Source organism: Lycorma delicatula, chromosome 12, assembly GCF_047948215.1.
Source record: "Lycorma delicatula isolate Av1 chromosome 12, ASM4794821v1, whole genome shotgun sequence".
In the NCBI taxonomy this organism is placed as follows: domain Eukaryota; kingdom Metazoa; phylum Arthropoda; class Insecta; order Hemiptera; family Fulgoridae; genus Lycorma; species Lycorma delicatula.
In genome coordinates, this window is record NC_134466.1 from 39,933,845 (window position 1) to 39,957,401 (window position 23,557).

The following is a 23,557-nucleotide window of genomic DNA, read 5'->3' on the forward strand; positions in this document are numbered from 1 at the left end:
CCCTTGAAGGAATGTGCTTCCATAAGCATTCCTTAGTTAGCTCTTGAATTTCGCAAACTCTATTTGCGAAAAATATCTTCCATCTATTAGGAAGCGAAGACAACCAGTACAGTACTACTTTAGAATCCAACCAAAAATGGATTGAATCAAATCTTATACCGAAAATACACTTAAATTTAATGAATAAAGGAAAAACATTTTGTTTTTTTCCGTGTCTTTCTGTAAATATGTTTAGTTCTTTGTATCTTTAATTAGCCACATGTAACACAAAATAAATAACTTTTGCCAACAAGCTGATATCAGTATTACAGAAAAAGTTAAAAAATACTCATACATCAGATATTGCAAAAACTTCTAAATTTTCATAGACAACACAAACTACTAACTTGAAAATTTAAATTAAATTAAAAAGGATACTGCAAACCTTAAACTGAATAAATTATGTAAAACAGAATACATTATTTGAAACATACTAAGAAAAATTGATAATTATAGAGACTGAAATAAACGGCTGGTACTCAAGACTTTTTTTTGTTCTACTATACAAAATTAAATTACATAAACCAAGAAAAATAAATTGACTAATGTCAATTGTCTCAAAAAAATTAATGTTTTTCTGTTCCAATTTAAGACTGACATGAATGGTCTAGAGAACCTCATTTGGTACACACATAAGAACTACTTAAAAATCCCTAAACAGACACAGGGCATTTCTATAATTAATTTTACTTGCACTAGTTGAAAATAATTAAAAAATGTAACTGTAACTTAAAACTTCATATGAAAAATTTGTTTTTTCTTTCATAATATAAATTAAATCAAATAAGTATGTGCAATTTCAGGTTCTGTTGATAAGAATTACATGAACAATATATTTTAGTCTATAAACAAAAACGCAACAACAAAATTAATTTTTTTAGTTTTTTAAAACAAACACAACGTAGTCTCACTACTGACTTTCTTTACAAAGTTCCTATTTCCTACCTACATCAGTCTCATTAATGTATAAGCAATCCCTCACTCTAGAAAAAAAGGGTAGGTTTTCCCCTCTCCCAATAGTCAAGGTAAAGATAAAGGTAAGTTTCTCAACCTACATTGTATAAAAGATTTAATTCACAAAAACCAAACTGTATCAATAAATAAACTGATAGAAATCTTTGCTACAGGAAATACAACAAATTAAAAGCAACCTTGTTATGCAAAGGGTTAATACATAACTAGTTGATTAAATTTATCTTATTTACAGGTCAATGTAACAAGTATAATAATTAAATAAAATAATATAAAGCTGGAATAACAAATTAAAAAGTTTTTCTATACATTTATATTGTTTATTTTTAACTGACCACAAGTTTCACAAGAAAATGGTTTTTCTCCCGTATGTATCCGTTGATGATTATGTAAAGTAGATAATTCTTTGAAAGCACGGCCACAATCACAACACACATATGGTTTTTCATCACTGTGATATAACAAATGTTTATGATAAGATTGTTGAAATGTAAAATTTTTACCACAGGTTGAACAACTATACGGCATTTCACCTGAAAAAAATAAATAAATGACTTAACATTAATTTCCAAATTCATAAAAGTTTAAATTACTACTTTTTCCCGACTGCCAGATGCATAATATTTTTGAACTTTTGTAACTTAGAAATGGCAACCAATGGAAAGATAGCTGATTATTAATCAATTATCTTTTACTTCACACATGAAAAGCATATAGTGAGATGATGACCACATTGATTTCATTTGTAAGTACATTATATAATATTGTTTTTCATTTTGGGTCCAGAATAATATAGATACCAAAGTTACTTTAATTTAAATAGCCACAATGAAGAAAAATAAAAACATCTTTTTGTCAGTGAAAATTGAAAAGTCCCAAACAGCAAAAAACAGAATATATATTTTTTAGAGGTGGAGAATCAATTTTAAGAAATATTTTTCTAAAAATATTCATGTATAGGTTTTGCATAATAAATCTGCTTAATTATAAAAAGTTTTCTCTAAATTTAATACTCCATTCAATAAAGCAAAAAGAAAATGAAAATAATTGCAGTAATACTTGATAATTAATAATTGATAATTGTAGTAATTCAAGTACATCATTTTAAAGCAAGATTATATTTTTTCAAACATTATTATTTTATGTGAACTTTTCTGCAGGTGAACTTTTAGGTCCAGGGTCTATAATTTAAAAAATACTGTAGTCATTTCTAAAATAAACTCACATTTCAACAATAAAAGGGTTTTAAACTCTCTTGATTATTTGATCACAAAATATTTAACAATTATTTTACAGAGAAGATTCAATTGATAAGGGCTTCTTCATCTTCTACAATGAATTACCTAACCTAAATTGAATGAATTTTAAAAAAAACAGATATCACTTAATTTAGTTTTTTATTTAAAGCAGGATATTCAAAGAAACAGTAATATAAAGCAAATGATTGTTTTCAAATAAAAATTCATTTTTTTATGTTTACGACAGCAAAATCACATTACAAATTAATGGAAAAAGTATATTAGTATCTCATATTTTACAGAGTAAACAAATACTTTGTTGTTAACAAAATCATTTTTACATAATTGTAGTAGATCACTTTTAAAGTAAATTTATATTTTTCAAATATTTATTTTTTTATGTGAAAAAGCTAAGCTAAGATCACACAAATATCAATCACTTCTTTCATTTCATTCATTAAAAGAAAAGAATATATAAATTCTCCATATTACTTTTCTCACAAGTTTTTTGGCAAAAGAACATAAAACATATGCTTCAATTTAATTGTTTGAAGAATTTTATGATATTTATATATTCATTGTATGAAAAAAATTAAAAAAAGGAAAGTACAATGTATGTAAGAATAGTGACACTGCATGTAAATATCTGCTTTTATGGGAGAAAGTTAAAATGTATGTCATTGTTTTCCTATCATCGTATCTCGTAGAATCTGGCCTTAGTCATGTAACAGTTGTTAACAAAAAATCATTGACTCTGTATTTTAAAAAGAGGTGAACTTCATCCGACTCACAAAATTAGAGTCAGATATTAAAATGTTAACATCAAAACATGGCCACAAAGTTCTCATAAGTAGGATATATTTAATGGAATCCTATTTAATAGCCTTAGGAATAAATTTATATGTTGTTTAAAATAGTATGTTTTTAAATTTTTTTCCTATTCAAGTAAAAATATGTTTCATTTTTATCCATTAAATTTTTCAAAATTGGTTAATTAAAATTTTGTTTATTAGAATGTTTAATTATTAGCTTTTACTATCATACAAATAAATATTTCATTTAGGAATACTACATACGTGTATATGGGGGTCTACATACGTAAAGTTAGGAGTTGGGGGACTACAAGCAAAATAAGGTTGGGAACCCCTGATCTAGGTAAACTAGTTGAATCCTAAACATAAGCATTTTTAAAAAACTCGATACCCCATTTTTGTCATGATCACCATACTTTCCCCCTTATATATAGAATAGCTAGCTAGATTACCCCACTGGGTTGGTCTAGACTTCGAAATCGGTTGATTTGCGATGATGAATCGCAAATCAACTGATTTCGAAGTCAAGAGTTCTAAGGTTCAAATCCTAGTAAAGTTACTTTTATATGGATTTGAATACTAGATCCATAGTTTTTGGATACTGGAGTTTAGTGGTTGGGTTTCAATTAACCACACATCTCAGCAATGGTCAACCTGAGACTGTACAAGACTGCACATCATTTACATTCATAAATATCATCCTCTGAAGTAATACCTTATGGTGGTTCTAGAGGCTAAACAGGAAAAGAGACCTAGCTATATTAATTGGAAAAGTAATTACATAAATGTGTAATTTTATTTTAATATCTACCACAAAAAAACAACCTAGAACAATTTGGAGAGTAAAAACTCTTCTATTTACCACCAAGAAAATAACTTATTATTTTTAATACAACTGACCAGTATGCAATCGCCTATGTTTTTTTAGAAAATATTTTGTACTGAATGCTTTTGAACAGACATCACATTCCCACTGTTTAACTTCATGTGTTTTTTCATGTTGAATAAGATGCTGCTCCTGTAAAAAAATAAAATATTCACTTTTTTGTAATAAGCAGCAACCATAGAAATTAAAATTAATTTAACAAATTGATTTCCAATGTAAGAGGCTTGTTTTTAAAATAACATTCAATATGAAATAAAAACAAAAATGAAAAATATGAACAAACTTATTACTTACTTATGCATAAAAACTTGACTTATTTACTACTTTACTACATAGTTGCCTTTAACTTCAACATGTTTTTCACACGGTTTCACTAACTTTTCTTCATTTCCTCTTTAAAAAATTTTATTGCCAATGATTTAAACCATGCCTTAATGCCATTTTTCAATTTGTCATCATCAAACTTTTTTGATGCAACCCACTGTTTAAGAAAATAATTTTTGTGAGCCATGTCAGGTATAGGATGGATTATAGGCCTTGTGGCTCCAATCATTACTTTGTATGTGCAACAATACAATTGAGACTCCAACGTGTGAAAAAACTGGCGCCCACACCAATGAAGCAAAACTGGTCAAATCTACTTGAGCCAGCTAATAAGCACCAATTCCAACTAGCTTAGCCAACCAGTTTGCCATTTTAGCACAACATGTTGACGTGAATGTTGAGTTCAGGTAGCTGTAGTCATACAATAATGCGCCAAGAATATCTGCCCACCAATACGCCACCAAACACAAGCCTGGATATCAGATAAATATCTCAACTTAGTCGATCAGCTTAAAATAGTAAAACTGGTTGACTATGAACAGTACCAGAAATTGAACCGGGAAGTCAGAAGGAAGCTGAAGGCATTGTATGCAGCATATTGGAATAATATGGCCACCAAAATGGACATATTATTCCTAATATGTTCCTGTTATTCCTAATATGTTTTTTGTGCATACCTGCACAAAAAAACAACCTCTACACAACCCCTAGATGCAGAAGTGGAAAATCTATGAATTTAAATTTAAGAATATTCAGAAACCCAATGGAAACCTTGTTCGATCTCCTATGAAATGACTACACACATGGGAAGAATTTTTCCAAGACCTATGATGCCATGAGCTGCCACCTGTTCCACTAGCAAACTGGCCAATTTTGGAACTGTTGGAGGACCAAGCCATTAATGCTATACCAACAGTAGATGAAGTGAAAACAGTGATAAAACAACTCAAAAACAATAAAGCGCCTGGGATTGATGGAGTAACAACTAAAGTACCAAAAGCAGGTAGCAACATCCTTGTCAATCGCATACAGTAACTAGTACAGCTATGCCATACAGAGAAAATCCTTACACCATGGAAACAAGAGATTGTTTTACCAATACTAAAGAAGGGTGAAAGTCGCAAAAGCAAAAACTACCATGGTATAAGATAATGGCTACCATGGCCTATCGATAACTGGAAAAGTTTTCATGAGAATCATCCAAACTAGACTACAGAAACATCGGGAGCAACCGTCTAGAGAAGAACATGCTGGCTTTCACCCAAATAGAGGCTGCTGCGATCAGATTTTCACTCTCCAACAAATATTGTAAAAGCGACTACGCTGCAGGAAGCGAACAGTCATTGTATTCATAGATTTCAAGGTAGCATTTGACAGCGTTTGTTGGAAAGCAATATGGGCGGCACTCAAGTCTGAACTTATGCCTGCCAAACCCATCCAAGTACTCACAGAAATGTGCAATGGCTCAAGCAGCTGCAAACGCATTCGTAAAGAACTGTCTGATGAACTTCCAATATAAACCGGTGTAAGGCAAGGCTGTGTCATCTCACCCTTGCTATTCAATACTGTTATTGATGCAATTATGCAGAAAGCCTTCAATGGCCGACGTGGTATTCAATACGGCGAAAACAGCTATGTGACAGACCTAATGCTTGGTGATGATAGTGTTATATTTGCGGATGATGATGCCAAGGCGACAGACACCCTGTACAACATTAAGAGTGCAGCATAGCCATATTGTCTCAAAATTAATGCTGAAAAAACCAAGGTTCTAAGATTGATGGCTCACCATCTGCTGTTTACCTGGCTGGAATACAACTGAGTAGGCTGACAATTTCAAATACCTTGTATCATTAATCCAAGAAAAGATTTCATCATTCGCAGAAGTCCGTGGCAGGATTGGCCAGGCAACTGCTGCCTTCCAACTATTGGACTGGTGCCTGTGGAGGAAACCAAATGTAATCTTGAAGACAAAGATCTGACTGTTCCAGGCATTCACATTACCAGTCTTGCTATATGGATCAGAAACATGGGCACTACTGAAAGAAGATCTAAACATTAGAAGTGTTCTAAATGCGATGCCTACAACGAATATTAGGTAAATCACTGTATGATCATCTGCGAAATCTCACCATCAGGCTCAGATGTAATGAACAACCTACCATTGAACTCAAAATACATAAGTGCAGACTGCGATGGTTTCAGCATGTATGCCGAATCATGCATGAATACCAACTTCTATACCATCTCCTATAGAGACAATAACTTGTACAATAAAAGATCCAATGAACTGCACCAAAGAAAACATGGGTCAAGCAAATTGAGGATGATCTAAAACACCAGACTAAATGTAGCTGCCACAAAACTTGCAGCTACCATCCCGAAACATTGGGGAAATACTAGACACAATGCTCAATTTCCAGTGGCACCCACAACGTAAATATGTGGCTCCGAGCTCACCCTCGTCCATATGCTCCTTAAGGGATCAAAGAAGAAGAAGAAGAAGAATGGTTATCAAGGAAATCTCCACAGCCTCCAGGAAGTTCAAACTGTTATTCGTGATTTCAACAAGAACATTCCACATGAACAACTTGTGAATCTTTGAGAAGAAATGTATGTAAATATCTGAAAGTTCTTGGGGACCACTTCTTACAATTACTGTAAGTTACACATTTACAGTGTGCACGGAAGGTGTATATTAACTTTTTGAATGCACTGTATTATGTTTGTAATAGCATTTCGGTTGCTTTTGTAAAACAACTGAAATGTTATTAAAATCACCAAACATTTTATTTAATAACTTACCAATATCAACACAATTATAGATATTTTTCAACATTATAAAATGAAATGACATACTGCAATTCTGTAGATCAACTGATATTTATTTAAAGCAAATCAAGAATAAAATTAATTCAAGATTTCATATAAATGTTTCTATCTCTAAATTACACAAGATAAATTATGAAAATTCACTTTTTTATAACGTTCAAAATATTGATTTTCTGTAGCTTTATCAGTGCACTAATTTCAAGTAATATCAATTTATAACTTCCATCATGTAGTGTATTGCATGAGTAGTTACATAAAAAATTACACAACTTCTCAGGTCATAAATGGTTTTAGGTTTGGTTTCGTAAATATTATGTTTTAGAATCATTCAAAAGAAATAACTCGGTGGAGATCCAGATATGGAGACCTGGCAGATCAGTCTAATGCTTCTCTGTGATCTATCAAATAATCTGAAAAGTTATTTAGAATTTTTCGTGCTTATAGAACATTTTTAACAGTCCACACAACTTATTATGTTAACTAACATGTCATGATTAAATAATCCTGCAAAATTTCATTATAAATTACAAAAATCTAAAGATCTATGACTCATGTTCAAACATTTACTTTTTAAGTATTTAAAAAAATTTATTTTTTTAATGATTTTTACTTTCTAAGATTTACTGTGATTATTATCAGTCTAATATCTATACCAGGATATCATTTAATTTTATAATATGTTGAAAAGTATCTGTAATTGTGGACTTCATTGCTAAGTTATTGAATAAAGTGTTTTATGGTTTATGTTGAATATTAAATATTAATTATATCATATGTTTATAATAATGTTATATCCATAAAACAAATAATAATATAAATTATGTTTTAGTATAATCTGAAATGATAGATGTCAGTTAGTTATAAGTGTGGGTTGCAAGCATCTTTACAGCTACTTTTTTGTGCTGTTTTATGTGTCATTGTTATACCTTTTTTTTTTTTTTTTAAGGCATTAGCCACGTTTGTTATACAATAAATTATCTCTTTGGAATTAATCAACTCTTTTTAAACAATCTGTGCAATTATTAATAATTTAAATAATATTTGAAGTCTTTTACAACAGTAAGTGTTACAAATACATTACTGAACACAACCTGAAAATGAAACATAGTAAAAAAATAAATACAGAATGTTTTTCCTAGTTTTAAATCTTTAAGAATAATTGTATTTTTAAAATTATGATTAATAAATGTAAAAAAAAAAAAAAAAAAACAGTAATTATTGAAAAGCAGTTCTACCAAATTTCTCATGAAAATCTTTTATTGCATGTCCATCTTAAAAAATTTAAATTGAATTCAAGATGGTAGGCAGAAATTCAAACTTTCATAAAGATGTATTTTAAAAACGCACATGCATCTGTTTCTATCAATTAATGATACATAGTTATGTATTATAATATATATCTTCAAACTTTTGTAACACAATGTATAATAATGTAGAGGAATAACATTAAGAGAAATTAATAATAAAGAAATCACACAAGTGATTTGGGATATTTTCTGTTCCTGTTCCTATAAGACGTAATATCTGCAAAAATATTTTCAAACAAGTCTAATCCTTTGTGCCATTAATGCTACATAAATTTGCACAATTGGAATCAATCATGGACCAATCATACAACACTGGGCTTTGTGTGTTGCTTTGCAAGCTGCCATGTACTCTCTACTTTCAGTGTATGTGTGTCAGCATTGGGAGTCTACAAAGTTAAATTTACATACTATAACTTGATGGGTATAACTGCATTTTTGAAGATGATGCACGCTTTCCAATCATTAGATATAACTGTCATCACCAGAATAATATATTCTTTGATGAAAAGTAATAACGCTGCCTCAGTTCAGTTCTCAGCAAAGCATTCCCTTATACCATGATACATACCTCCAAGAGCCCACTGTTACAATAATAAATGGTCAATATCATTTTTCCACTGCAAAAATAGGCTTTTATCAATTTTCACAGTTTTTCTGAGACCACCTATTTGCATTGATTTTTCAATAAATCGTTAGCACACTTCATACCTATAATTAAAACAGCCAACCATAGTATTATGGTAATTTCAAACTCCTATTCACAAAAGTTTCTTATTACAACAATGGATGAAAAGTAAAATTTTCTGGAACGGCAATTTAGAGCCTATCCAGGGTGTATCTCGTAATTGTATTCTGGACACTTACATTTAAATAACACTATCTCTCTCAATCGTATAACTGTAAAATTATTTAATGGCCATAATTATACTTCCTCAGGATATGTAAAATATCACGCTCTTGTACAAACTTTACATCATTCTCCATCTTTAATAGTTCTTTCTACTAAAGTCAATAAAATTCCTAACTCAGAACATATGCACACACAAAATTGCCAGGTAATAAAATAACCAGATATCTTACTACCCTGGTATCTTGGTACTGTTATATCTAACTGGCTTCCAGATAAAGAGAACACTTGTTCATAATAAGTGTTCTGTTTATCTTGCAGATAGAACAGATCTATTATAAGATAATTTCAGTAAAATTTTTCCTTAATAATACACTGTTAAACAGATTAAAAAAAATATCCATGATTTGTTCTACATTACCAAAAAATTACCTTTTTAAAATTCTTTCCACACATGTTACATGGGTAAAACATATCTCCTCCAGGTGATAATGTATCTGGTATTTCTGGAATAACAATATTTGTTGCACTACTTGCAGCTGCAGCTTCTAGCTTTTTTAAAACTATAAAAAAAAATATATCAATAAATGTAGATTAATATTTACAGTACTATTAGAAAATTATGTTTTATTTTATACAATCAGGATGGACAGATGAATGAATATTTCCCTTTCTTCACAATTATAAAATCTGTAATGAACAAAAATAATTATATGTAAAAAACAGAAAATAAAATTCATTGTCATCTGTAGAATTTGTCTAAAAAGAAACCAAACTTTTTCAGAATTATTTTATTTTCTCATTAAATAACTTATTAATATTCATCTCTTTTTATAGTGTCTACAGTTAATATATCACTCTGTACGATGATAAACTATATTTTAGTCTAATTTAAGCTACTTTGAGGCGTCATTTGTACCTCAGAAGCTTTATATGTATCACAAAAACAAGTAAAAAAGTATAAAACAACAAATTAATGTTATCTTCTTCTGTTGAAAGCAATGCATTATACCATGACTTCAATCATGAATATAAAGCAATTTATTGAATACTCATTTATTCCTACAAAATTATTTATTAGTAGCTGTTAACTATTTAAATACATTATAAATAAGTAATTCATCAATATTCAAAGGTAGTTTGACAATTTTGATTAAATAACTTATTGTTACTATGTCAGTCTAACTTGTATATTCTTGAATTTCTTTTCATTGTCACTGTTTCTTAGTTCTGTTTTAAACCGAGTTGTTGAATCATGCTTCTAATCAATTAATACGTGAAATTGGTGATAAGGCAAACCTACAGAATTTCTACAGAACAACTACTGTTATATTTATAGTTTTATAAACTTGGGCACATTTCAGCTTTACATAATAGACTGATAACAACAATAAATGGCAATATAAAACAAGTGATGAATTTGCTTACTATGAAAGACTACTCTGGTTGACTTGTTCATATTGCTGCTACGCACATTTTTTTCATAATTATTTTGATGGAAGTAATAAACTATAGTATAAAAGTATATAAAAAAATCTTTGATTAAATGATTTAAAGATAAACAGTATTTTCTTTACACTGTAAAGACAGAACAAGTGAAACATTACTGAAAACAATTACTTGTTTAGTGTATACAAATTGGTACAAACATTATCTCTGCTTTATGAAAGGTATATGTATGTATATTTGTATAAGAATTTCAAAAATCAACTTTACATATTACAAAGTGAATCACAGTCAACATTTTGCCAATTCAATTAATAGGGCATAAACACAGGCTGTAGTCACTAATGGTACCCATTAAACAATACAACATTCACAAGACAGAACAATATGTCCAACATGTATCTGTGAATGCAAAAGATGTAATGATACATTCCAGCAAGTGCAGGTTGGAATTCACATATTCTGGTAGGCAGAAAAATTTTTAAGTGCATATTTCTACTCATTTTCCAAGTTAAGCATTTTTAATAAAAACACTTATAAACATATATTTTTCCTACCATTATTAAATAATTTCAATACAGAAATTTAAAAAAAAATATGAGTATAATCTGCAATCATTCTACCAAATTAATTAATTAAATTCATTCTACTTAGTGATTTAACATCTCCATTCAGCACAAACATGCTAACTTATAAACATGTAAAAGAAGATACTTATAAACATGTAGATATCAAACATGATAGCTTATAAAGCTATCCATTATTTTAATTTATATCATCAAGGTTTTCTGGCTTGAATTTTCACAATACTACGAATTATCAAGGATATTTTTTTAAATTTCTAATAATCAAATTAACTAGCACTCAAGCCTGCAATAACCACTAAAAAATAATAACCAAATATAAATACCTGCAATTGTAGGATGTGCAACACGTCTATGAACCATTAAGCTTCCTCTCATTTTAAACGATTTAGAACAAAGATGACAAGCAAATGACTTTTTTTTATCATTAAGAAAGCCATCATCAGAATGAACCAACTGTTTATGCATATTTAAAATTGTTGGATCAGGAAATGAAAACAAACACACATCACACATCACGTTATCATTACTATTGCCATTACCATTACTACTGTTATTATCACTCAAAGTTAATGTTGCGTTCAATAATGACATTGACGGTGATAAATTTTTATTTTGCTGTAATGAATTACAAATCTCTTTTTTCTTATTAATAGTAGGAAACATATTTTTATTACCATTATCACCACTTATAAACTTTATTCTACTGTCTAATTTTAAACTACTACTATTTATTTTTGTAAAAGATTCTTCAACAGTCTGTATTGCTTGTGATGCCGTTTCTTTAGTAAATTTATTAGATGATAATTTAATTGAACTATCTTTACATAAATCATTATTATTTACAATAGAATCACTGTTTGAATTATGAAAAACAGTTCCTTTTACAAGACTATCACTATTATTGCTATTTAATCCATTACGTAAAAAAACAGATCGATAAAGTAAATCAGTTGCATTTATTTTATTATTATTTACAATTTCATTTTTGTTCAATTTATCAGAATTTACATTTAATTTTATAAAATTAGTAATACCAGAGTTATCTGACAAACTACTATTGTTTTCGCTGTAAGAACAACATTTATCACTAGAATTCCTTAACAATAATTTATTTGGTGGATTAAAACAACAAATTTTATTATGATTCGCTGACAATTTTTTTTGTGATTTATCATTCAGATGACACATTTTTCTTTTATCAAAATTATCAATATCATCACCATCATCTGTGGTACCAGTATTGGAAATTACACTTTTACTTGAAGAATCTGGAATATTGTATCCCTGAGGTAATGATTTAGCTTTATTATCATTATATTTTAAAAATGGTTCTAAACTTTTTTTAATCATGTCACAATTATTATTATTACTGCTCCTATTATCAATATTTTGATCAGTTATAATAACACAATTAATATCAGATAATACAGGTAATAATTTATCATTAATATTACAGCAGTTTTTATTTAGTTTTAATACATTATAATTTTCATTTGGTAAAATTTCATCACAGCTATTAACGTTTTTATTACTCACTGGTTCTACTTTATTTTTTAATGATGTCGCTAATACATTTTGATTATTTTTATCAATTAAAGTATCTAAATTAATCATAGTTGATGAATGTAATTGATTATCAGTCGATACATTTACATTAAACTGTCCTTGAATGTCATTATTTTCATTTAAATTAGATGATGAGGATGACATATTACTATTATCATTATTTCCTTTAAAACTTTCATTATTTAATAGTATTTGTTGCTGCTGCTGTAAATTTAATATATGGCTGAATAGATGAATCGTAAATTTATCTAAACCAAACACAGTATCATGACAAACAGGGCACTCCAATAATCTTGTAGTTACACTGATCAAACTTAAACATAATGATGGTACAGATGAAAATGTTGACTGGCAGCATAATGGACAATTAACAGTTGCAGTAGATGCCATTCTGGGAAAAAAAATATATTATCAAAATTATAAACAAATTTTTAAAAGTAAAGTAGACTTATCATACCTGTATGTCTTTTGTATTAGGAGGGCACCTGCTCACCTGCTCTTATGGATGTGATACATCCATAATCCAAACAAGCCAGTAATATTTTAAGCCAACAGTTTTTTGATACTGTCTCTAAGTCACCAATCTATTGATTCTAAATAATAATAAATGCTGACCAGTTAATTTAAAAATGAAACTAACTACAGATATACTTACTACAGGAGTAAGACGTGCAGTTATATATAAGCCCAGAATCAAAAAAATATGAATGATAGTAGAGCTCATTTAAATTAAGTTGATTAATGCTTTTAAACAAAAGTATTAGGCAATAAGCTAAAACACTGCTTATACATTAAGTTTGATAAATCTTATAATAGGCATTCCTTGATGATGTTAATGTTTTAAAATAATGTAATATTTCACATTAACATAATATTCTGAATATAATAATGAGAATAATTTATAATTAACAAATAACAATATATAAGTAAAATTAAGAGTATAATCATACTGTTAAACTGATATGCTATGAATAGTAGCATTGAGTAATTAAGCCTCCAAATATCAGCAGTCATGATCAAAATTCATGGTGCATTCACGAATACAAACTATACATAACACATGAATCCTGAATATGAACGTGTTGTTTTCATCCACTGTCATCTTTGTCAAGATACCTGAAGATTTTCATAATGTAATGTGAATCAATCAAATTTAAACCTTTCCTGTCTGCAAGGAGTGAAAAATTACATTAAAAATATGTATTACTTCTTTCTAACCTTAAAAATAATGCTTCTGTATGTTCAAGTAGATATCAACTGTAGTGTGAAATCACTGTTACAAAGAAAATATTCAATCTGTGGAGAAGTCCAGCTCAAATATTTGCATTTCTTAATCTAGAAATTAAATCTACATATTATTAAACAGATAAAACTGAGTAATGTCACTGATAAATATTCAAATCTTAAGGCTAAAAGTACATCATTATAACACCTCTTTTTCATAAAGTGGTTAATAGTATTATTAACTGTTTGTAGATATATTCAAAAAATAGCCACTGATGTGTGAAGTAGAAAATATGTTGACATTATTAAAAAAACATAGACAAATAATGTTTTATTTCAGTAGCCAACGAATTTACCTACAGGCATGACAGCCTTGAAGTAAAATGTACGCAATTTACCAATACGTAATTTTATTAAGAAGAGACTCACTAAACGTTAAATACTACATATGAATCCCACGGTAAACATATATTTATGTTTCACAGAGAACATTTTGCTTAGCATAAACACATTGCCAGTTTCTACTAACGTTTTTCATAACCTCTTAAGTTGAATTAACACCATTAATAAAGAACCTTTAATCAATAATATATCTTAAAATAAACTGAATATATAATAATTACCTTCATTGAATAAATCAAAACTGTAAAATGTTATGTTCTTTATAAATAGCTACAAAATACTAACTTTAGACAGCCTATTTACCATGGTTCAACTCTATACGTCGTAGAACTGAACTGTATGAATGAAATATATTGTTAACTTAAAAGTTCTCAAATTGAGGTGCACAGGAACTTCTGAGTAATTGATTCAAATGAAAGTCATTGATAACAAAAATTTAATTAAAAATACACATTAATGGTAACTTAAGTCATTTCAGGTATAATTTCTTAAATTTATTTTTTTTTTGTCAGATGTCTTCATAAACAAGCTCAGAAACTAGTGATCAGAGTATTTCTTGGAGATGCCTTCGTGCTTGTGTTATTATTAGTGATTGGATTTAATCCTATTAATAAATTCTTTTGGATTTACCAGTAAGCCAAAGCTGTAAACTATTTAAAAGCTAATATTTAAGTACTAAAATTAGTTATTATGAGCAGTGTTTTTCTCTATTTAACTCTAATTTTTTTTGTGTGTGTGTGTGTGTACAGGTTTTTCAAAAATTAAAACTCTCTGTGCATCAATTAAAAACCGTTTTTGCATGACATAAAAAAGCTGACAACACAGTTGTAGGACTTTCCCGCCACGCTGCCTTTTTCTGATACATGGCTTACACATACAACTTAATTAAAAATATTATCATTTTATTTAAATATAATATTTTTTGTTTATTTAATTCAATGATTCTAACTAAAGCGCGCGGGTGTGGCGTACTAGCGGCCACTTTAAATATTATTCATTTATTTAATTCTACTGCTCTCCTGTGACGTTACAACATATCAGACGACTACAGCTGATTTTAAAGTCGATAGTTCTAAGGTTCAAATCCTAGTAAAGGCATAAAACTAGGATAGGGTTTTTTCTTCTTTTTCTGCTTAGCCTCTGGAACCACCATAAGATATTACTTCAGAGGATGATATATATGAATGTAGATGGAGTTAGTCTTGTACAACTGGTTAGGTCAACCGTTCCTGAGATGTGTGGTTAATTGAAACCCAACCAGAAAAACATGTATCCATGATCTAGTATTCAAATCCGTATAAAAGCAACTACCTTTACTAGGATTTGAACCTTATGATTCTCAATTTTTAAATCAGCTGATTTGCGTTGACGAGCTTACCACTAAACCAATCTAGTGAGTTGTACTTTGGAGGTTGGGTTTCAATTAACCACAAATCTCAGGAATGGTCAACCTGGGACTGTATAAAACTACACCTCATTTGCATTCATACATATCCTCTGAAGGATATGTATGAATGCAAATGTGCCTCCGGAACCTTACAGTGGTTCCGGAGGCTAAACAGAAGAAGAGAGACTGCAAGAGCTGTACGTACGTCAGTACTATATTAACGCTCTTTGTGGTGAGAGAAGGTACTAATGACACGCTATACACGCTAGTTATACGAGTGTATAGACGCTATAGACCAGAGGTTCCCAAACTTATTTTTCTCACAGACCACTTTCAAAATTTTGCTGGTTCCGGTGGACCCCCTGCATCGACATTTCTACCATATTTCCAGTCGACGGAAAATGTGAAAATTAGATCTAACTATGAAAATTTGCGTTACGGCTGAGTTCCACGAAGTAACAGCGTCCGAAAAAAAGTGAGAATTGATTGGTTAATTTTTGATTGACTGTGCTGTGAGTGGATGTCAAAAAAGTAAAGTTGGCCAATCAAAAAAAGTGCTTCCATCCAACTTTACATTTTTGACATCTACTCACAGCACAAGAAAGCAATCAATTCTCACTTATTTTATTTAGAAAACTTCCCATTCAGAGTGGTAAAAAGCAAAAGAAAAATAGTATATTTTTTGTGTTGCATTTATTCAAATATGTAATCATTACACTATTAATTATTTTGTTATCATATTGCAATGTAATATAATAAAATTGTCGTAATATAATTAAAATTAAACATTAATAACGTAATGTAACTTCTACAATGACACTCACAAAATAGTTACAATTTTAATGGGTGGGATGTACTTGATGGATTGACAGCAAATTATCAATGTTTGGCTTCAGTTTTGTTAGGAATAAGCGCAAATCTCCCCGTTTTGTGATATTGAATCTGCTCCTTTTTTTTGATAAAAGGTTTGTAACGACACTAAAACTTTTTCCGACAAGATATGATGAGGGAAACGCTATCAAAAGCTTTCTCGCAATTCCCCACAGTCCAGGATATTTTTCTGGTATTTCTGCCTGCAGCCAAAATGTTTGATACCCTCTTTTAAATTTCACGTTCAGCTCCTCATTAGTGCTAAGCTCGAGTAGCTCCTCTTGTAATATCACATTCTCCACTTCCGTTTCATCAAATGGATTTATGATCCATGGTGATATTTCCATCGTCAGAATATCTTCAAATCTGATTTTGAAGTCATCATGCAGGGCAATTAAATGTTGAACGTATGTCTGAATATCCTCATCAAGGCATTCTACCTGTGACAAGTTTGAAAACTGAGAAAATACGCGCCGACTAATATTTTGCTTCATAAATTTAATTTTCCAAGAAAAGCTGAAATTATACCCTTTGTTTTTATTAAATTGAGACTGTCCCCTTGCAATTGTAAGTTAATGTCATTAAATTTTTTGAACAAATCTGTCAAATACGCGATGTCAGCTTTCAAAGTGATCAGCTTTTCTTTTAAATCTGAATCTTTACCTTCTAGAAACTCTAAAACTGATTCAAAAAATGAGTAAAATCTTGTTAAACATGCACCTTTCGACAATCAGCGTACGTAAGCGTATGTAAGAGCAATCGTTGGAAGTCTTCATCATTTTCATCGCACAATTGGGCAAACAAACGCGTATCCAATGCATTGCTTCTTATCTTGTTAACAGCATTAATTACAAGTTGAAGCGATTGGTGCAATCTATCACTCAGATTTTTCGCTACTAGTGTTGTCGGTGGATGACACAGTGAATTGCAGTTACCTCTGGTTTAATTCTTTTAAGATGGCTTATAAACCCACGATATCGCCCGACCATGGCAGGAGCTCCATCTGTTGCCACCGAAATGACGTTTGTGAATGGAATTGATTTTTCGTTAAAAAAATCACTCAGGACATTAAATATTGATTCACCTTTAGTGTCCGTCCCCAAAGTTTTCGCGAATAGTAGCTCTTCATGAATTTCTTCGTCCATAACAAATCGAACATATGCCAATAATAATGCTTCATTACCAGGTAAAGTTGACTCGCCCAGTTGAATAGAAAAATGAGTTGTTTGCAGATAATTACACAAGAAACTTTCAATATCAGAGCTCATTTCATCAATACATCTTTGTACAGTGTTGTTAATCAAAGGAATTCTTTTGAGTATGTCAAATGGAGATTTGTGCAGAACAGTTTTTACCTCTTCAACAGCGGGTAAAATTAATTGTTCTCCAATGGTGTGCGGTTTTCCAGATTTCGCTATAAGTAATGAAATATTGTACGATGCCCGCAAGCCATCATCGTTACTTTCAGACGTTGAAGCGAACATATTGTGCACGGTAGGTCTCGTTTCATATTTTTCCTTCAATGTTTGAAAATATTTCAAATCTTCACCTATTTTATGAGGATGACACCTTCTTAGATGATCTTCGAGCTTCGATGGTTTTATAGAGTCATTGCTCAAAATTTTGCTGCATAAAAGGCATATAGGCAATCGCTTGTCTGCTTTTGATAGAAGAAATCCAAATTTTAAATAATCAACACTGTAGTCTACATTTCTTCTTAGATTCAGTCATGTTTGGTATCAGTTACCTACCGGTAAATAAAAAATAAAACTTTGTTTTAGTAATCTCAAGGCGGTCTTACTTAACAGGATATGACTATTTTAACAGAATAGGATTAATTAATTATTGCAATGAAATAAAGTACTAGCGGCAAACTGATTCTAATTATTAAAAGCAATAAATTGGTAAGATCCATAATAAAGTTTTATGAAAATGGCTGAACCGATTTTAATGTGATGTAAAACAGTTTTTCATTGATTATATTTTGATATATTTCTGTAAATTCTATAGAAAATACTTTTAAATAACCAATATTTTGATATCACAACTCTGCGATTTTAATCATTTATTTATTACTTTGATGCACGTTATGAGTATGTAAAGACAGGTACAATTTATGAAAATATACAACGTGTTACAAAATAAGGGTTACAACCGGGAAATGGTATGTTCAGGATCAGTTTTTAAGTCGATTCCAATAGTTTTTTTATATATCTGAAAAAAAATTTAGACCAAAAATTAATAAATCCTTAAACGGAGACAGTAAAAAGTGGTCACATTACAATATTGTGATGTCACGTAGGTAGCGTAGCCCCCGCGGCTTTGACCGCGCCGCGCGCGACGTTTCAATATTGTGATTTGACCACTTTTTACTGATTTTTTATTAATTTTTGGTCTACATTTTTTTTCAGATATATAAAAACAACTATTAGAATCGACTTAAAAACTGATCCTGAACATAACATTTCCCGGTTGTAACCCTTATTCTGTAACACGTTGTATAAATGTATATAATTATTGGTGAACCACCACACAGTCGGATAAAAAAAATATTACTAATAAAGTAGGGACAAAAAGTTCAACCTTTCTCGGCTTTCTGTTCTTTTAGGGAAGTCTCTAATAATGGCTCTGTTCAGTATTTAATTTCTAATACGTACCTACTACACGCAAACATTACAACATAAATATTTATCTTTATCGCAGGTGGGTTGGAAGAGATTTCTTTTAGGAATAAGCCTCGCCTTCTGTACCTACGTATTTTTTGTAATTTGTGCATTTTTTGTTTACTGACGTGTACAATAAATTGTCAAATAAATAAATAAACAATAAATAAAATAAAAGTAAGTATAACAAAAAAGCAGGTAAGTACGCTAACATCTATTCACTTTACTTTTCTTTTCGAAATTCCGGAAACAAATGAGTAACGTTTATCCTTGGCAATCGATTTTATATTAGTGAAGAATCAAACAAATTCATGCAAGATTGCTAGCACACACACCACAAGTCGTATTTCGTCCCTTTGCACGGCTGAACAAGCGTTGCGGACGGCGGCGGCGGCAGCGGCGGCGCTTTGCAAGTCTCGACACGTTCGTTGTACTGAATATGGAATATGCAAGTTTTTACAAGTAACAGTCGCTGAGCTTCTCAAAACATTATCTGCCTAAATTGATACGCATAGTCAAGCCAACATTTTAGTTCTTCACTATCGAAACCAGATGAATTTTCGTGGACCCCCGCTTACGAATTGTGAACCCCCATTTTTTTGTCACGCCAAAGTAGACCCCCGTCGAGTCTCCCGTGGACCCCTGGGGATCCACCTGGACCACTTTGGGAATCAATGCTATAGACGTTGACACGCTAGTTTAATTAGAGCATTTTTTGGGGTGAGAGTGCGATTTTGCAAAAAACGTTTTGGAAATATTATTTTTTAATTGTTAACAAATGTACCTAATAAAAATAAGACCTTAATTAGGTAAAATCTTGAGATACTAAAGGTGAACTTGGTCTACAGCCTTAACCCCTCAACCTTTTAAGTTGAAAATTTAATGGCATAAATGTCCCAAATATAAAAGTAAACTGACCAAGTGTGGTCAAAATCGGTTGACTAGTTCTGGAGATATAAGGTGATTTAGAGTGCAACAAAAAACATTGAACACACACGTACATATGAGCATCCAGAAAATTTCCATCTGGTTTTTTGGGTTCCTTGGGTGTCAAAACATAAATGCAGTGAAAACCGCATATGCCCAAATTTGACCGATTGCCATACTTTCCCTTCTGTAGCTACAGCTCTGCTGTAGAGCTAGGTGGGAAAGTAAAAACGATAAAACAGGAGTAGTCTAACATTATTATCCAACAAATACCTACATAATTAACCACTTAATGCACAGCTCTATGGCATCCACAGATAAATTAGATATAATTTAAATTTACAATTACATTTAAAGTCAGCATTAAGTAAGTGGTTAAGACATTAAAAACAAAATCCCTTTCGGCACGCTGGAAGGCGGAAGTAGATTTCACTGGTGCTATATGGGGATAAAAAAGATTTCCACCTTAAAGTTAGGAAAAACTTCAAATTTACTCAGTACGACAATGGTTGCATGTGAAAAAAAGTTTCACATGTTTACTATACGACAAACCCCTTCGGATATAAATTGTGGATAATAATTGACTTACCCTCATATTAAAAGCTATTTATTTTAAAATTATGTATATTTTAGATTCTGTACTCCAACTTTTTGTAAATTAATATCTTTATATGTATATCAGTTTCTATGCTATGATTCACAAAGCTTTATTCCATTTTAACCTTTGCCAATAAGTAAGAATGCCTTTAGTAATTAACAAATTAAAATTGCCTTACTTAATTACTGTTATACCTGTAAAGATTAAAAAAAGTATTTAATTGTTAAAATGAAATTTGAAATATATGCTTCACCATATGGTAGAAAAAATATATTTTACAAGTTAATTGATAAAAATATTTATCCATTAAGGATAATCTTCTATTAATAAGAGAAAAATAAATAAATAAAAGTAAGTAAAAAAACATTCACAAACTGAGCAAAGCTATTAATGTAATATATTTTCAAATCCAAAAGAATGTTTTTTGGTTTTTGTATTTCTTAATTTTTACATTTTTTAAATTACTAACTAAATCAAAATTTTTATTCGTTAACTTATGTTTATATACAAGTGGTATGAAACAAATGCTTTAAATTATATTTCAGTGACTAAAAAAATATATTTTATTTCAAAACTAGAGATTTGATAACCGATTTTTTTTCTTCCTTCACAGATTTTCCCTTCTACATCCTAGATTAATTAACCCTAGAAGCCATAATTCGCAATCCATCAACCTTTTTCTCTCTATTACAAGTTTTGCCAAAAGCTTTTCTCTTCCTCAATTTATCTTAAAAACTATCATTTTAAACTTTCCTCATCCTTTCTATACTTTTTCTTTTAAGATTATATGTACATTAAAAATTCACTCATTTGCCTTGTATGATCTCTTTTTGTCTGTACTTTGCAGTACACAAAGTGCTAATTTTTTTTTAAAGTGTTAAAATTCCTGTAAAATTATTTTTTTCTCATTCCCTTATCTTTTTTTAATAAACAGCATTCTTTTCTTTGTTACAACACTTTTGATTTGTTTTAAACCTTAATTTAATATCTTCCTTTGTTTGAACATCCTTTTTAATTTTAATATCTTATTAAAATAAAACTCTTTAAGATCTGGTTCACTGAATTCTCATGTTTAACTCATTCAGACATTTCTTTCTATTGCTTTTCATATATTTTGTTTGATTCTTATTTATTTTTTCAATGAATCTTTCCCTAAGCAATAAGTTTATACAAATAAATACTTATAAAAATCATTTTCATTTTTAGACCCATTAAACAAAATATTAAAGTCATTTCCAATTCTTAACATTTAAGTATACAAATTTATTATATATATTTACATTTATTTTTTTTGGGATGATTAATTCACCATATAATATTCAAAGCTTGTGTGCATGGGAATATGAAATGGAAATTTTGTAGCGTGTGAAAAAATTTCATGCCTGACTAGGATTTGAACCTGGGACCTTTGGACAAAAGGATGAGATGCTATCACTCCAACACAGACATTGGTGGAGTGGTGAATTTTAAATGTGGGAAGTACAGTTGTTCACATATGTATAAAAAATCTGTATATAACATCACTTGCAATGTAGGGTCCAATCTTAAAATTTTTGATTGGCCCATAGTTTCTTTATTTTTATTTTTTTTACCTGGGACTATTAGCTCAGAGTGACACATTAAATCAGTTCATACAGAAAAAAGTAATACATATAAAGAAAGAATTTAACTTAATAATAATACAAGATACATAGAATTAAAAGTGGATTTACAAAAACATTAAACAGAATAATAATCTTGTAGTAAGTTGGTAAAGTTTTCTTATATTTACAAGGTAATAATACTACTTTCACTTATCTTTTAACAGTAATTTCATCTTTTTTTAAATAGTTTTTTTTATTACTATAATGTTAATATTTAAATAATGAACTTAAAACTCATCTTAATGTATCCAAGTTAAAATTGATAATTAATTTAATAAATTATATCTATGTGAACTTTCTATATGGTACCTACTTACTTTTATTACATTTTGGAACTCTGGTCCATCTTCAGAAAATTACTCACTGGAAGTTGGCATCAGATTAAGATGAAATGGAAAATGAAAAAACAGACACACTCATATATATATATATATATATATATATACAAAGCTACAACACAATCAACAACATATATGACCATGCACAAGCACGACGGTGTGCACATCGCATTTGTGCATGGTTTTATGTTCTAAAACGTGTTAAAAGTAAGTAGGTACAATTTAGAAAGTTCACGAAGGCAGATATAATTTATTAAATTATTATATAATTAATTCACAATAAAAAATATTTAACCACTTTAATTATAATAATGATTAACTACTGAAATTTTTCTTTACATAATTTACCTTCCTTTTTCTGTATTATTTTTTGCTTACATTTATTCTCATATAAAATATAATGTCATCTCAAAAGCTCTTTTAAAAAATCAGAATAAGTGTTTAAGATACAAAAATGGATCTGTAAATGGAGCATAATGAATGGGGGTCATGACACTCGGCAATGAGTAAAACAACTGATAAGATATAGCACTCATCATTATGGATGGATCAGATCATTGCATGACACCTGTAAGTAAGATTTGTGTGGACTATAGTTAGAAAATTAAATATGTTAAGCTCATATGTGTATCCTGGCATTTACAATATT

The 23,557-nt window shown here is 29.9% G+C and overlaps 1 protein-coding gene across 2 annotated transcripts in view; it reads right to left on the reverse strand.

The window, feature by feature from the left end:
- The window catches only part of LOC142333134 (uncharacterized), a 31,184-nt gene extending 16,378 nt beyond the window's left edge, over positions 1 to 14,806 (reverse strand). The window contains exons 1-6 of one of the 2 annotated variants that reach the window (XM_075380067.1): positions 14,704 to 14,788; positions 14,075 to 14,191; positions 11,614 to 13,247; positions 9,690 to 9,820; positions 3,962 to 4,079; positions 1,347 to 1,544 (exon numbers count right to left, since the gene is read on the reverse strand). In XM_075380067.1, the coding sequence (XP_075236182.1) occupies positions 1,347 to 1,544; positions 3,962 to 4,079; positions 9,690 to 9,820; positions 11,614 to 13,246 (2,080 nt within the window). In that variant the 5' untranslated portion in view covers position 13,247; positions 14,075 to 14,191; positions 14,704 to 14,788. Of the gene's footprint in view, positions 1 to 1,346; positions 1,545 to 3,961; positions 4,080 to 9,689; positions 9,821 to 11,613; positions 13,248 to 14,074; positions 14,192 to 14,703 lie in introns of both variants that reach the window. The other variant, XM_075380066.1, reaches the window with a different exon arrangement.
- Positions 14,807 to 23,557: the final 8,751 nt, after the last annotated feature.